This window comes from Fusarium musae, chromosome 2 (assembly GCF_019915245.1).
Source record: "Fusarium musae strain F31 chromosome 2, whole genome shotgun sequence".
In the NCBI taxonomy this organism is placed as follows: domain Eukaryota; kingdom Fungi; phylum Ascomycota; class Sordariomycetes; order Hypocreales; family Nectriaceae; genus Fusarium; species Fusarium musae.
In genome coordinates, this window is record NC_058388.1 from 880,910 (window position 1) to 897,728 (window position 16,819).

General features: G+C 48.7%; 4 protein-coding genes across 4 annotated transcripts; 1 reads left to right on the forward strand and 3 right to left on the reverse strand.

The window, feature by feature from the left end:
* Positions 1–342: 342 nt before the first annotated feature.
* J7337_002252 (uncharacterized protein) lies at positions 343–1,916 on the forward strand (the record flags this gene model as incomplete). Its single annotated transcript, XM_044819984.1, has 2 exons — positions 343–619; positions 694–1,916. 2 exons carry the CDS (start codon positions 343–345, stop codon positions 1,914–1,916), a joined length of 1,500 nt encoding a protein of 499 aa, XP_044684284.1.
* Positions 1,917–2,204: 288 nt separating this feature from the next.
* J7337_002253 (uncharacterized protein) lies at positions 2,205–2,480 on the reverse strand (the record flags this gene model as incomplete). Its single annotated transcript, XM_044819985.1, has 1 exon — positions 2,205–2,480. One exon carries the CDS (start codon positions 2,478–2,480, stop codon positions 2,205–2,207), a length of 276 nt encoding a protein of 91 aa, XP_044684285.1.
* Positions 2,481–6,500: 4,020 nt separating this feature from the next.
* Positions 6,501–6,966, reverse strand: J7337_002254 (uncharacterized protein; the record flags this gene model as incomplete). Its single annotated transcript, XM_044819986.1, has 3 exons — positions 6,501–6,695; positions 6,748–6,852; positions 6,943–6,966. 3 exons carry the CDS (start codon positions 6,964–6,966, stop codon positions 6,501–6,503), a joined length of 324 nt encoding a protein of 107 aa, XP_044684286.1.
* Positions 6,967–12,799: 5,833 nt separating this feature from the next.
* On the reverse strand, positions 12,800–15,994 carry J7337_002255 (uncharacterized protein; the record flags this gene model as incomplete). The annotated part of the gene is made up of 4 exons (XM_044819987.1): positions 12,800–14,829; positions 14,882–15,270; positions 15,327–15,484; positions 15,890–15,994. The coding sequence occupies 4 exons, from the start codon at positions 15,992–15,994 to the stop codon at positions 12,800–12,802; spliced, it is 2,682 nt and encodes an 893-aa protein (XP_044684287.1).
* Positions 15,995–16,819: the final 825 nt, after the last annotated feature.

The window sequence follows — 16,819 nt, forward strand, 5'->3', positions numbered from 1 at the left end:
GCGCCTTGGTCCATGACTCGTGGGGTTCATGCAGCAATTGAGCATATGCATGAGTGAGTGAGTGAGTTTGGAACATGAGTAGCAGCCTCGTATCAGATCGAAAATACTACCTACACTCACGGTAAGTCTGAAGTAAGAACTTCATCAATTGGAACGCATCATCAGCTGTAAACCCGTCGCAATTGGAAATAATCGGGTCATTAAGCAGTAACGATAACGTTACAGGGGCTTTCCTGTATAATGCCCCGCTAACCGTCATCTGTCATCAACACCATCTCATCTCCAGATTCTCAATCCGTTTCCATTCTGCGCCATCACATAATTCCCCCGATCACCCAATCAATGGCGCAGGCAAAGGCTCAGATCAACCTTAATGGCCTCGGTCTACAGCTCCCAAGCTCCAGTGGATCCTCAGCACCGCCGACCCCTCGCCGGCCCCTCACTCCAGCGGCACCACCGACCGGCATAGTCGTCTTCTCGGGTGGTAGCGCCGCTAACAACCTCGTCGATGTCTTCGAGAGTGTTCGAGAAGCGAATCAGTGCACGCTGAGCTACGTGATACCCATCTCTGATAATGGCGGTAGCAGTAGTGAGATCATTCGTGTCTTTGGTGGACCTGGTATGTTCTGTTCATGTTTCCAATTTCCACGTGTCTCTTCTATATGCTAGCGTTGACTGACAGGGTTGCTCTAGGTATCGGAGATGTGAGGTCCCGACTTGTTCGTCTTATTCCGAACGATGGAAGTTCTGAGACGAGAGCTATCAAGCATTTCTTCAATCACCGCTTGCCAAAGGTCTACACCGAGGCAAGATCAGAATGGTTTGAGATTCTGGAAGCGACGCATCCTCTCTGGAATGACATCTCGTCGCCCAAAAGAGAACTCATCAGATCTTATCTGAATAGCTTCAATCTTGAGGTTGTGAAGCGCATGAAGCCTAGCAGTCGCTTCGACTACTCTGGAGCCAGCATAGGAAACCTCTTCCTCACAGGAGCTCGTCTCTTCACCGGTAGTTTCGAAGCTGCCATCTACCTGTTGAGCTCAATATGTTCAGTGCCGGATAGAATAGCAGTCCTTCCAGCCCTCAACACCAACTTTGCTAGCCATATCGCTGCTGGTCTTGAAGACGGCACGATAATCACAGGTCAGAACGACATCTCACATCCCAGCGCTCCAACCGCTGCTGTGCCTGGAGCATCAGCCGGAGTGCACAGCCCAACAGTAGCTCGGCAGGAGCAAACATGGGATCAAGACCACCACCATGTTGAAGACGCGAACCTACCAGGAACGTTACTTGCATTGCGCCGGCCGGCCATTGCATTCTCCAAAGAGCAAGAAGAAGACCTACCCGCGAGGATCGCTCGAGTATGGTACATCAATCCATATGGCGAGGAGATCAAGATGCCTGCCAACCCAAGAGTTCTAGACGCACTCCGGTCTGTTCACAGTGTAGTGTACAGCATTGGCTCTCTTTTCACATCATTAATCCCAAGTCTTGTCCTTCGTGGCGTCGGTGATGCCATCGTCAGCCCGCAAGTGCGCAACAAGATCCTCATTCTCAACGGTACAACCGACCGTGAGACTGGTCCTTCAACGGCGCCTTTCACAGGACTAGACTTTGTTGGGGCTATCGCAAATGCTCTCGCTGACTCAAGAGGTCTACCCAAACCTACGGAGGAGGAGTACAGTCAGTATGTGTCGCATGTCATTTACATCGAAGGGCCGACGTCGCCAAAGGTAGATAAACCGCTGTTTACGCAGTTGGGGATAGATGCGACACGATTATACGGGCCTAAGGATGAGAAAGGAAGAGGTGGAAGATACGATGCCAAGGCTTTGACTCAAGCCCTTGAGACTATCATTGGAAGGAAAGATGCGCGGTCTGATAGAAGCCGTCGAAATACTCTGGTGGGTTAAATGCTAATGGCTAACTGGGGAGATGACGAGACTTGAATGAGGTCATGAGAGACTCGGTTCACATGGACGGGATCGTCGGCCATAAGGCAAGACGAGTCGATCAAATATGAAAAACATAGAAAAAAAAAATGTATTAGATGGTATATCGCCGTGGTATGCATTCAAACTCCAGGTCTGACCATAATGCCATTTCCACCACAATTCTCAAGACGCCAATCGCCCAATCCAACCCAACCCAACCAAACCAAACCCTTTCCCAAGGCCGTGACCCAATAGTTCCTCCGCTCATTAGACCTCAGCCGGCGAAAAGATCAAGTATGCCATGACAACAGGCCACGCCGTCGATAATAGCAACGCTCCCATGACTGAACCGAGCGACATTCTAACGCGATCGTAGGGACCCTTCCATCGGTCGATCAGAGCGCAGGTGCTGAAGATCATGGCGCAGGCGTAAAGTGACGATGCCCAGAATATGCCGAGCAACATGTCCGAGTGTCGGTCTTCAGGACTGAGAACGTCTTTCGAAGTGTCGGGGACAAAGGTTGAGGAGAGGTTGTTACCCATTTTGATGGATGTAAGTGGTGTATGCAGGTATGTGGTGTTTGAGTGGGTTTAAGTGGTAGAGGTTGAGTCGCAAAGGAGGGTTGCAGCAAAATCCTTCAGAATTAAAAATGATTGTAGGGGTTGTTAAGTCACTCGCCAGCGAGGAAGAAGAAAAGAATGAAGAGAGATTTTCCAGCAAAGATGCTTGTTCTTTGAAGAGCGAATGGCTCTAACAAAAGAGAAGAACATCTCGCATGAGGCCTTACAGGGGTTATGCCACCCATCACATCTGCAGCCAATGGGAGTCTCAGGCCTGCGATTCACTGAGGTCGGGGCCAAGACGACCCGGTCGCGGATGCGTCTCGTTGGTTGAAACATCTGCGACTCTGCCAATTGAGGATATTCCCTAAGCGCGCGGTCTTGATGATCAGCTTTAGTTTGTGAGCTGATGATGAGGCCATTCACATTGTCACAGACATTAATAAACTCTATTTCCCTCCTCTCACTTGTTGATCACTTTCTTTTCTTCGAGACCGTACTTTGACCGGCCTTGATCAAATGTTTGGTCGGTCAACTCCAGCCTGTTTTCAGATCCGTCTCAGATCTGGGACGATACCGGGATGTGACGTTGGTAAAACCTGCACGCAAAACAGCAAAACACTACACTAGCCTTGTAGAAAAGTTGGATAATACCCCCGTACTCAGACGAGTTATCGCTGTTCTATATGTATAGCATTGATTGATATTGCTTGGCTTGATCGTTCTTGGCGGAGCTGAAACGGGCTTGTTCGTCCAACTTCTCGGATCGGGGGCGACCCGGCTACTCCACTTCGGAGTCCCAGGCATTCGGGAACTGCATGTGAATGTGTCGGTCTAGGATGGATCGTGCTTTGGAGGATGGTTCGATCGGAGATTGACTGAACTCTATTCTGCATTGGTAGAGTCAGATATTCGTCTGAAGTCATGAGTACTTGGCGATGGTGGCTGGCGGTCGAAAGAGGAAAATGCCCTGAAATCACTGTCACTGCTACTGTTTGCAGCGCCCAGAGTCTAGGGTAAGTAGAAATGCAGTTGCCATCTGACAGTTCATCCTGTACTGGAACACAGGAGCTCTACCAAGAAATATATTGACTCTCTATAAATCAGGTGTTTCGATAGCTACTATTTCTCTCCTAAGATCATGGTAAGAGAATTGGTGCGGATGGTAATAAGAGCCCCTAACGACCGAGATATAAAATAAAGTCATAAGAAAACATCTCACGACAATTCGATATCGGGAGCGAATTATACAAAACGCTTCAGTAATTTGAGAGATCCCAGTGCATTCTATCCCAAGAAATCTGTCATCTCAGCAATGCCGAAATGTCAAGTACATCTCAAGATATAATTTGATGCCATCACCTAACTTAAGCTTACGCCGTTGATGGGAGACTTTGCAACCACTCATGCCTCAACAAGACCGTAACTATAAATGCTTTAAAATTTTCAGAGAACCTTGTGGCTAAGAATGAAGCTGATGAAGCTTCTGTAGAGACAAAGGAAGACTAGTCCTAAAAGCGGCCATGATAATTTCATGAACCCGAATCTACACCTCGGTTTCTATATCTGTCTTGTTACTCTCCAAGGGTTGGTTTCTTTAGGTTAAGTTTCAAATAAACAAGGAGACAGTGATTTACAATGCTTAAGAAGTGCCTCAAAGGTTAAACGTTTAGTAACAGGATGACTGTAAAGCAAACAGTAACTAAGCTTTGGTTGTTTGTCCCTATTTCGTTCTTGGCATGTATTCAAAGAGCAAGCATGACGTAGGCGAGAACACTTAAGGCAACCGAGAAGTTGTGTTATCTAGTGTTTTGGGTGCTGGTATTAGTTGTCTAATATTAAAGTTGAAGTTTCTTTGTGAAGTGTTTGTAAGATGGCCGCGTAAAAGTCAAAGGAGTCTGCAAGCTACTTACCTAATATGCGTTCATGCCATATTGGACATGAAACTCTTTCTACTCATCCAATTAATTACAATGGCGCAGTGGAGTCATCTTCTATTGTGAACTCCGGTGAAGATTTTAGTGATATAATAAGTTTCTACATAGAATTCACTATAAAGTCAAACTTAGCCAACTCTCATACAAAAAGCTTATAGACATACAAGCAGGTATAAATACTGCCATCTCCCACGCTCAAGGGTCACGTAATTCGTATCTTGGCCATCTTATCTTCACATCCTACTGACAAATCATTCATCTCAATTCCACAACACCACAGAAAAAATGGCTATCGTCCACGGATTCCAAACACAGATATTCCGTCTCTTGGGCATTCGGACCAAATACCCCGGCTACTCCAAACTGATCTATGATGGCAACGGGAAGATAATCAGCTGTATCTACGGCCCAAGATCCAGCCCCCTGTGTTCAAGAAGCCTGACACGGTCTTTTACAAGCAAGCCAAGCCCTCCAAGAAGATGTCGGAGGAGGATACAGGGGAAACGGATATCATCTGGCGTATCAGGGAGAACCGAGGTAATAAAGACTCTTGAGGCGCTATAAAGTCAGCGGATAGAGTTGAGGCTGGCAGATGTGATAACAAGACGTCAGGGACGAAAGGCGGCTTACTCAGCTCATCGCATCAAACACAAGAACGTCATGCTTAAATAACGCAAACACGAAAGAATAAGAGCATCCACGAATGAAAGAGAGCTATATCCAGAAACAAGTGGATCAAAAGCGAGATCATGGGCATGACTCAACGAGCGTCTCTCCCTTCTCCTCTTGGGGTTCCTTCACCTACCTATTCAGGACTCATCCCAAGCCGTCCCGCGTTACACTCGGCAGGCTTCATCACATTTCAACAGGGATCAATAGCTTATCAAGACATAAATAAATAAGCTTAAAGACAAGAATATCTGACATCTACTGGGGTCTTCTCGAGTATATGCTGTACCACACGGCTTCCCCCACTGTCTCCCCACATCGAGCCTTGTAAACCAGATGGCTAGGTCTCGAACCCATTAGGTCCAGCTGTATCTATCTATCTACCTAGGCGTGTGAAAATTATAAACCCTCCCTCAAGAGACAGAACACCATGCAACCGCAATGGCATGTGCTGTTGATGACCTGTGACGTATACGCCTTGTTCGATCTAGTACCAAACTCTTTTACTCCCATTCCCCATCGTGTCGAAGACCCTAAATCGACCAGTCGCAATGCCGCCATCTTGGAATATAATGATCATCTATGTTATGATACGCATATCGACGACCGGCTTCTGAGGCCTGAAACGGATCCTGATATGTTGGGTAATGGTATTGCTGGGGGCGAAATGACCTCGGCCTGCGCCGGGAGTCATGGCTACTAGTCCTGCTACTCGAGCGAGATGTTGCTCGAGAAGGAGAAGTAGTATAATGATAGTATCTCTCTCGTTGTTCCGCTCTCTCTTCCCCATGGAGTGTGCAAAGGGTGGGGAAGAATGGAGAACCGCGTTCTCGAGGCGCACGGCAGCCTGCGATGGTGCATGCATGGGTATAGCAATATCCACCGGGTATAGTTGACTCATTGGTACATACAGGATCGGCGCAGGCATGGGTCAGGCAAAAATGAGAGTTGGGGTTGTTGTCCTGGACGATTTCTGAACATTCTGCTCTTTGACAAGTGTGTCGGAAGCACTTCTGCGGGTTGGCGTGACCATGTCCGTTAGCAAAGTCGGGGCATCCAGGCGCAGAGCACAAGTCTACATTGGAGTGTTAGCTTTGTAGACACCTAGACAGCAAGCACTCACGCATATGACACCATCTCATAACCAGGCCGTTATGAACATCCCGAGGCTGCAGGCAGCCCTGTTGGTCGCACTCGTGATCGGTACAGAATCTCGAATCTCCTTGGGCAAAGCCGTTGCAGGCCTGGAAGAACTCGCATTTTGAATGGTTCACACAGAGCCTTGTTGGAGTTTTGTCGGGATCCCAAAGCGAGTAGTTCTTGCAGTCTCTCAAGGCTTCACAGCGTTGATGCTTGTAGCACTTTTTCTTATCTCGACCCGCCATTTCATTATTCGCTAAGCTGAGTACTCGACGGTGGCAGTCGTCCACTCCACAATGGTGTTTCTTGCAGTACCGTTCAGAACCATCTCGGTCGGAATCGCATTTCGGCATCTTGCACTGGAACTCTTTGGAGTGCTCTTTGCAGTATTGCGAGTTCCTGTAGCGCTCCTCATAGCATTGCTTGTCTTTGTCTTTCGCCTTACAGGAGTCTGGGAACGTCAGCATTTGGGTTTGGGACTCGGCCTGGAATAAGCGACTTACGATCGCGACAGAGCCAATCGCTGTGACCGATGCTGGAGTATTTAAAGTTATCTCCTTCGACATCCAAGACCTTCGCATTGCATCGATGCCAATCGCACTTGGAATCTATAATGCGTCAGCTGTCTTGCTGAGCGGAAACAAAGGGCTACTCACGTTTGTCGCAGAACTTATCTTTTGAACGCTTGCTAGACTTACACCCAGCGCCGAAAGTACAAGCATCTACTGAAATGAGTCTCTGATTCTGTAGGAGCTTTGGGGTTGCGCTCACGCTTCTCGCAGTGGATAGAATACGTCCCAGACTTGAACTTTACTATCGGATGATGACACTTTTCCACATGGCATTCCGGTCGAGAGCTTCTGCTACTCTTACTGACCCAAGAGCTTCCGCCTTTACCGCTGCCCATGATGAAGGATCTCGTACAAGCTTGTATAGAAGTGGTAGTCCCCGATGGAAGTGTGAAGACTAGATGCGTGATAAGATAGATACTCGCCAGAGTAAAAGTATACTGAGATATGTCGATGATTCAAAAGAAGTTCAGGCTGATCAATATGGGAGCCTACTTAGTCGATTTCGTCAAATTGCGTTTTGACAGCTATATTTCGGGGGCATTATCCATCCTATATAGCTCTGGGCTCAGCGCCCTCCCAAATCCTCGACACTGGCTGAGGTCAAGGCACGAATTAGCCGAGATCAGGCATATTCGCTAGAGACTAATCCAGTTCCTTTCGTGTAGCTATGTTGAAAGGAGTTACACACAGTCTGGGATTCCATAGTATGCTTGATATTGTAATACCCCAGGAGCCAAGGACACAAATGTTGCCTGCCTGTACACCTTGGCTCCCTCTGCCCGCTGTGATAGATGATGAGGCGCAGTAAAAGGCTTGAAAGTATCTTAACTCTGTCAAGCGAGATCAACCACGAACCGACATCATGAAAGATTCTAGTTGGGATTCGTCAACCAAGGCTACCATGTTGGATTGATGGAAACTCGCTCAGCAATCATGGCCAGTTATGTTCTCAGCATTCGCAAACTTGAGGGATTTCGGTGCCAACTCACAGCATCGACTTTCCCACATTTTGCTACTAGTCTGACTGCACTCAAGGGCTGATATCGGCACCACCCTCCTTCTTGGTAGCTAAGCTTCCCCCATGCTGAACAGAGGGATAGGAGGCAACCGCCAGACAGAAAGGATGAGGGCTCAAGTTTCATTCCTTGAGCCTCATAGTTTTGCATGTTGTGACTGTGATTGTGCTCGTGTAGCGAATAATGTCGTAGCTTGATCACTTGAGTTGCATGACTTTGCTATCTCAAGTTCTGTACCCACTGAGAGATGGCTCGTATCAGTCGTTTTCTGATCCTGAGAGATATGACCGGGCGTTCGTGACAAAGCTGAAGGTTGTTTGCGCTGCGCAAATTCCATGCCGGCAAGGCAGCCATGTAACTGGGGAAGCGCCTTTGGAACGCAGGACAAGTGCAGTATTTGTCATAAGGCGTCCTGGGTGCCAGACACAAGGTCTCATGGCGGTTTGCGTCAATGGAGATCTATCTATTTCTGTCAGCATCTATTGTTGGCATGTCGCAATAACAATGGGCCAGTTGCTCTTGTGCTTCAGTTTACAAACATGTCACAATATCGGAGAATTGGCGAAGTAACTGTTGCTCGTGCGGATTGTCTGAGGCTCTTGAGGCTTCATCATGTTCTCATGACAGAGAAGCCTGTCGCATGGAGAGAACTAGAATGGCCGAAAGTGAAGCTAGATGTTTGATCGTTGACAAAGAGCGCCTGTAGAAGTCGTAGAAGGGAAACCGGTAAGATGCTGCGATGTTTGTTAATGCAACCCTCGAAATACATTGCTTGCCACGCACCATGAGCAATCTCGAGACAGCCTTGAAACATCATGTTATTGTTGTTGTCGTGCGAGTTTAGGCAGTGAAAGTGATCACGGGTAGTCGTTGGGAGAGGAGATGAAGAATAGCATGTTTTTGATATTTGCTAAGGCAGAAGGAAACAACCGTTTTCAGGGGCCTTCCAGTCAGTCAAAGTGCGCTATCCACTTCCCCCAACAAGCTCCCGTCTTGTCCTTTGGCTCCTGCTAAACTCCGGTCCCACTCTGTCGCTCATGCATCTTGCCGCCTTCCCCCCTACGGCGCAGTCTTTTTGTGATTTTGGATCTTGCAACTAACAACACAAATTGGATCCAACAAAACAACTGCCGATATCATATGACCGTCTCAAGCGCTGCACCAAGCCGTTGCACTACCGCGCATGAACTTGCACTACTTAGTGCGACTGCATTTTTGAGATTTTCGTACTTGGTAGACAAACACCAACGCAGATAACGATTCCGCGTGGAATACCAGATGACGAACATCCTACACTTTGTCACGTCAGTCTTGTGCAGTCTCGTTTAATCCAACATCTGATTAGCTGATGCCCATCATGACTGATAATCTGATAGTACAAACTCACCTGACAACGGACCAACAGAGATACCTGCACGGATGGACTCGGCGGAAGCCACGACAGCTTCAGTCTGAATACAGCAGGCTCGCACTAGCTAAAGGTAATCCTTCGAGTTAAGTCTGGTGAAAAAACGCAGTGACGGCGTCGACTCCTGAGGCACGGCCAAGGCAGCGATCATGGTATGATCATAGCGAGAGTTGGACGACACTCCAACATGCGAGGTGGGTTGGGCTGAACCAAGGCCATCGAACCAGATGGAGAGCCATGGTTCGCCCAGACCCAATCGAGGTACAAGCTTGTCGCCTAAGCGTCTATGAAAGGACAGGTACTCATCAATCGCAGGCAATCCGATTTCTTGAGCCACCAAACGATCGTCGATGCCCTCACTCGCAAGCACTACTTTCAACCCGTCAGTCATACACAAACGCAGCATAGGACATAATAACGAGGATTCTTACCTTAACCGACACCATCCCGACGTTGACTCATTGATGATTGACAACAATCGGGCCCGCCGTCATCTGTCTCTCAGCTGCGTCCATCTCAGTGACATATCTTGAGAGCGGGTGTCGAAGCATTTAAATATGACCTTGACCCTTGCACATTGTCCTTCCTCCATATCTTCGCAAGATCTGCCAGTTTTAGATCCCGCTTTCAGCTGCCAGGGGTTAATGAATGCTCACCTAAGCATATTCATCAAATCCCAGGAACTGCCAGCCAAGCAATCTTCTGCATAGCCGATTGTGTGACCATATCGCCTTGTTGATAGGCAAATCAGACCACATACTTTGGTACCATCTCAGGGTGTCTTCATCGGACCGAATCTCTGAAAGATTTCTTCCCAATTCATCGGCAGTTGATTTGATTGCTGGTCAGATCGGATGAAATAGATGGATGGAAGCAATAACGTGGCACAAAGCCGTTGAGGTGCTTTTTTCGGTACGAACTTCTTCCTTGTGAGAAATGTAGGACCAACGGTTGTTCTGTCTCTCTTCCTTTCTGTGCCTCCTTTGTTACACAAAGACACGTTTTGCCACGAGAAGTTTCCTATGACTTCTTTGGAGCAGTTCGACTTATCGAAGAATGACCCAGCCCAAGCATCAGGAAGCAGAAAGAGAGTGTGGTATCATGTCTGGTGATGAAAAATCAAAATGCTGCCAGAGTGAACCACCTCCAAGACCTAAGGGTGATTATTTCGACGAAGAGGACTATAAGTTCACAAGTATTGGAGAATCGAATCATGCTGTTAGGTCTGAGTAATGATGGTTACCTGAGTATGCGTACAAGTTTCTCATATGACTTTTCATCAGCAGGTCGCCCATGCCTCGTCCGATATGAAGCCAACCCCCCTCAACTCCCGGACAACATCGCACGTCCAGTTTCTAGAACTCTGGCGTCTCCCCAAAGAACTCCTACGAGCCCCTGATCGAGACATAGACTTCCAAAACTGTTTCTGCAATCATTGCATTCGCCATACATCGAAGCACTCCAGGTTCGTCACCACCCTTGTCTAGACTTGCATCTCTAGATATGTCTCAGGGCATGAAACACAGGTCAATTTCAAGAATGTCTTATCAATACTGATGAATTTTGAAGCACAATAAAATCGCCCCCAATGTACGCCTCATTCTATATACCACAGGAGAAGTATTCAACTCAGATGCGAGTTGCTGAAAAGATGATGTTCATGGGTCTGCCTCATTTCAAGGACACTCAGTCGAGATGCAAGGAATGCAACAGAAAGGTGGATAGCCCAATCCAGATATCGGTTGGCTATCAACTTCGGAAGAACAATGCTCTTTTCATGACTGTCAGGCCTGTGCCTCCCAAGTCAAAGTGCAAGGTTCGTTCCCCTGTCCCTTCTCGGTTAAAGTTGCGAGTCATCTTCTGACGTATGATCTCTAGTGACTACTGGCTTAGGGTATCATTTAAGGCACCTATGGTATCTGCCGACGCTACACTTGCTTGTTATCAAGTTGTCTCTTGGGCATGTACTGGATGGATCATGCGGCCCTTGGGGTATTCAGGATATTTGCCGAAAAGAACTACAGAAGTTCTCGCTCGAACCAAATCCAAATACATGAAGACAGATGCGTGATTAACGTATTTGAACTTTTTCAGTTGATCGGTGCATGCCTAGCCGCCTGTGTGACGTTCTGAGGCAAACTGCCGGGCCTGGGGAATGACATCCACCCCAGCCCAACGATCAAGCCTAGCTTTGGACTTGTTGTTCATCTTAGGATCTACCCTTGCCATTTTTATTTCTACTTTTGGCCCAATGCCGCAGTCCGCATCTGGGTTAGGTTTGAATGTCTGAAATATATACAGACTATTCGATCTGATACTCCGCTTGCCTTGCACAACACATCGCTGCTCCTATGATTTTGGTCGGAGCTGTCCCACACATACATTGCTGGCTCACATGAACAAAAGAGCTAAGATATCAGAACTGACTCTTGGTAGAGTCTTGGGTATCACTTTCGCAATGCCGAGTCCCAATTACATCTTCCAGTCTCATACGCGTCATCGGATCTGCCATCTTCTGTCCATCTCGTATTATAAAGCCACCTGTTTCCCTTCTTCTCACTCAACTCCTTTCTGAACATCCTTTTTCGAGTTCAAGCTAACATTGTGCTCTCGGATAGGTGTTTGGGACCCCATGTTACGAAAAAGTCAGGATCCATTCTTCCGACACCCCAGTCCTCCATCGAAAACGAAACCAAATACAACCACGGATTTATTTCAGCACGTATGCTTAAAGGTGCCACAGAAGTTCTTCAATTTCCATCAGATCGTCGTGTCACTCCTTGTACTCCGATAAAAGAACGCCCGGGCTCCGTAGGAGGCTGCCCATCCATAATCTGAGACTCTCAACATGACCCATGATCACAGACAAGCGCCCGTTAGTATTCAGAATCGCATCTGGTATTTAGCCAGGAGCCATGATGCATCTTAATCATGACGAAGTGGTGAGAGGGCGTTCAGTGGGTAGATCCAGAAGGTGAACGATATGTGACTCGAGAATCATGTGTGTTTCCCACCGAGAATGCTCCTTTCGTAGTAGCGAGAGAACTGGCTTGGGACTGCTAAAGGCTCGAATAAGCGGATATGATGTCAAGAACAAGAAAGACATCTCTGAACTGACCACGATGGTGGGCATATCATGTTATGGGGAAAGTAATGAAGTCATTGCGAGGAGTATTCTAACGTGTCGCGGAGTTGAGTATATTATTGAGTGTCTCTAGTCAAATGGGAGTTCGCAAAGCTTATCTAAAACCGAAGCATATATTAGTCTTGCGAGATTATGCACCAGTAATGCAATTAAACTACGATAGAAACTGGAGAAACACATAATACTTCATGCATAATACCTATTTACGAGGCGAATTAAGTACCATGTCCAAGGCTACAGGCAACACGACGAACCAAGACATCACGAAAAGCAGAGCTAGTTCAAAAGGTGCATGATTCTATTCATCAAGCTAAGCGAAAATAAAAACTTCACCGGCCATTGACGTAACTGGCGCGCGGCTACTATGTCCTCCCAAAGAATTGCAGTCCAAAAAACAACCCTTGTTTGGCTTTCTTACTCCAACTTGGCGCTGAGAGGCAGCTTGCGAGAGCTGCTTCCAACCCAGACAGTCTTGGGGTGGTCAGTGATGACCCAGTTCTGGGCATTTGTATCCCAGTTACTCAGATCGCGACGGGTCAATTGAGCGTTGAAGATGGCGCTCTGGCCGGGAGCAATGTTCTCGATACGGTCGAAACCGCGGAGAACACGGATGGGCTCGTTCTCGCCACCGAGGCTGACATACAGCTGGGGAATCTCGTCGGAGGTGGCGTTGCCTGTGTTGGTGATTGTGGCTGTGACGGTGTACAAGATGTCCCACAATTGAGGGTTACCACCTGGGGCACCAGAGGCGGGAAGACGAGGCTGAGCTGAGCCGTTGAGGGCGTTGGGAGGGAGGAACTCTTCGGCAGTCTTACCAAACTGGCCACCATCGTTGGATGCCTCGCTGGCGGATGAGGAGGTGTTGAGGAAGGGGTAGATGAACTTGTAGATGTATCGGACGCCCTTGGGGAACACGTAGTCGTTGAGGTTCTTGCTGAAGTTGCCAAAGGTTGGGGCGGGGATGGTCTGGCCAGCGGGAGGAGAGTAGGGGTTCTCGACGTTCTTCTGGATGTTGAGGTCAGAGTACTCAAAGGTGGACCAAGATAGACCGTGACCGAACTCGTAGAGAGGAGCAGCGGTGTTGTTGGGAGAGCTCTTTCCATCGGTGCTTGGAGATCGTCGGTCGAAGTGACGGTAGTCGATGAAGACACCCTCAGAGAAGTCATCCTGAGGAGCGCCACGGCCGTTGTTCGCCTCATAAAGAACCTCAGTACCGTAGCTCTCGCGAGTGCGGCCCCAAGTGAAGGGAGATCGGCCAGGGCTGACCTTGCCATAGAGGAGATCAGCGATGGCATTGCCTGACTCTTGGCCGGGAAGACCAGCCCAGACGATGGCAGTGATGTTGGGGTTCTTCTCGTAGTCGGCGAGTAGGACAGGGCCGACGGTGTGCAGAACTACAATGGTGTTGGGGCATATGGACGAGACGTTCTTGATGAGCTCGTCTCCCTGCTGCCAGAGGGTGAGGTTCTTGCGATCACCAAAGTTTCCGTCGACTTCGATGTATCCCTCACCAGAGTCGGCATTGGCGAAAACGATAGCGGTCACGTTAGGCTGGCTGACAAGAGCTTGTACTGAAGCCCATTCGTTGTTGGTCAAGATGCTCTCATATCGAGTTCCGTCTTGAGTAGCTCGATTAGAGAGCCCTTGATCGGGGGTGATCAAGTAAGGGAATTGGGAAGTTCCCGAGCCCCAAGCCATAGCCAGAGTACCATTATCGCAACCACGGTCACCACAACCATTGGGTCCAGCAGGGTTGGGACCGGCGTCCTCACCAATGACAGCGAGGAACTTGGGGTTCTTGAGGGGAAGGGATCCGGTGTTCTTGAGCACGACGCTTCCCTTGGCAGCGGCCTCACGGATGTGGCTCTTGTGGTCGTGCTGGACGTTGACTCCAAAGTTGACCTGCTCGCGGTTCTCTTGAGCAAATGTATGTACGAAGCCGAAGGTGTCGCGGGTCCAGGAGGAGAAGTTGATGTCGGGAAGATCCTCTACCGTCTTTCCAACCTTGAAGAAGGCAGACATGATTCGCAGAGCCATGTCATCAACTCGCCAGGCGGGAACAGTTCCGTTGATGACAGCCAGAGTCAAGTTTCCGCCCCAGAAGCTGTATCCGCTGTCGAAGGCAGTGTCACCAGGCATGCTCATATCGAGACCAGCGACGGCAGAAGCGGCACCGGTATGCTGGGCCGCCCAATCGCTCATGACGAAACCCTGGAAGCCCATCTCGTCCTTGAGGATACCGTTGAGGAGCTTGGAGTTCTGGCAACCGTACGAGTTGTTGATCTGGTTGTACGAGCACATGACGGAACCGACGCCGGCGCGGACGGCGTCAGCGAAGGGCCAGGCGTAGAGCTCGTGCATAGTCTTGTCGTCCAGGTTGGAGGAGAGAGACTCGGAGATGTTGTACTTGCGGGACTGGACCTCGCCACTCTGTCGGAAGTGCTCTACAAGAGGCTCAGTTCTCTGTCAATTCCTCAAATCGTCCAAGTGGCTTACCCTGCTCGTTTGCGATGTAATGCTTAGCACAAGCAATGACACCTGCGTCTTGAATACCCTTGACGGCCTCGGCCATGGCGTGGCCAGCCATATAAGGATCAACGGTGAAGCCCTCCCAGTTTCGTCCACCAGCAGCAGTGCGACCAAGAGGTCCAGTAGCAGGACCAAGAGCGATATCGATACCCTTCTCCTTGAACTCAGTGCCCATCAGGAGACCTCTCTCATACCAGAGAGACTTGCTCCAAGAAGCACCAGCTGTGGTGCCAGCAGGAAAAGCGCTGTTGTAGTCGGACAGACGGATTCCAAGAGGACCATCCTGGAGACAGAGACCTCGCATACCGAGACGAGGAATTGATCCCACGTTTCCTACACAGCGTTCGCCTTGCCACCTGAGAAGTTGTTAGCTGAGGGGATTGAGATACCCTGTTTGCAAGGAGCTGCTTACCCAACACCAGTGGTCAAGTTGACCTTTTCCATGAGAGTGAGCTGGGACACAAAGCTCTTGGCTTTGGCGTAAGCTTCCTCCCAGCCAACAGCATTAGGGTCCATCCATGGTGAAGGATAATGAGGCGGCGAGTATGCGAGTGTATCTCTCGTGACAACCTTTTGAGTGTCAGTTTTCTGATCAACCGCCACAGCAGCCACCGCGCATAAAGTCGGTATTATTGAAAGGCGCATATTTATAAATGTGCGTCTCGAATAAAAAGGTTATTTGAACAAGGTTTGAGCGGTCAATTGCGCCCAGATTTGGTTGTCTAGAGGCAGAAGTAGACAGCCACGCAAATGCACAGTTGAGAAGCAACTTGATGTCGACAAACTCAATGAAAGACTGTCTCGGGGGTTTTTGTGTAGACTAAGGGCGCTGATAATTGCGGAGGGAAGATCGTAAGAGGAACCAAGGCTGCAAGGGAGGAAATGATCGCGATCTGGTGCGTGGCGTCCGAGCGAACAAGGGCGATATGGCAACAAGGCTGAGATTAGACGAGGAAATGGTAAAAAATAACTGACCTTTACACCAGCCAAAGTGTCTGGAACTGCAGAAGCAAGAGCAACTGCGCTGTCAGTGCCAGCAGCACCTATAGACAGGGCTGCGGCGACCCAATTCAGCTTCATATTGATGGAGTCTTCCTATAATTTAGTATCTATAAAATTGGTGAGCCTTTGTCATAGCGGAGAGGGATCAATGCCGTCGATTTAACATTGAGGGAGAGGGTAGACTAACAGGCTAGTCCAATATATTGGAATGAAGGGGACCAAAGTTGAAGGGAGCAAGCCACAACGAAGAACTTTATCGACGAGTGTGAGGAGGAGAGAAGCCTCAGAAAAGAGGTGGTATTTAAGATTTATATATTCACGACATTGAACATTGTCACCACGTGCAGCTGCAGCGAAGAACACGCACGACAACTGCAGTGCTTGTAGCTTGTAGGTAAGGATGGTCTAAGTTCAGTACATGGGCATATGTAAACCCTGTCCTAAATACGGATTACTACTCCACTAACTAACAAGCACCAAGCAACTCACTGCACATCCCTTCCCTCACGGACGAGGGCCGCCTCTCCCGAAGCTTAGCAGAGATTAAAAATGCACTACCACGAAGGGTTCATCGTCATCAAATGCTGTGTCAATGTACCCCACAGCGCAATGCCTTGACCTTGGGACATGCAGCTGGGGAGGGTCGATCACGGCTGGCATTGGACAATTCTCTTGTTCTTGGGTCGTGGGGTAAAAAGGGCCGATGTTGGAGGCAGCTTTAGACCCAAAGGAAACAGTTCAAGAACTCGTCTGACCATGGATGGACGGACTTACATGAAGGGGAGACGAGAGGTAGAGGGTCTCTTGACGTCACATCGTTTACTGCCTCGGACCAGACCCGAATTGCATTGCATTGCATTGCTATTGTTCCTTTGTTTACCCAGAAGCTATAGTGTAAGTTTG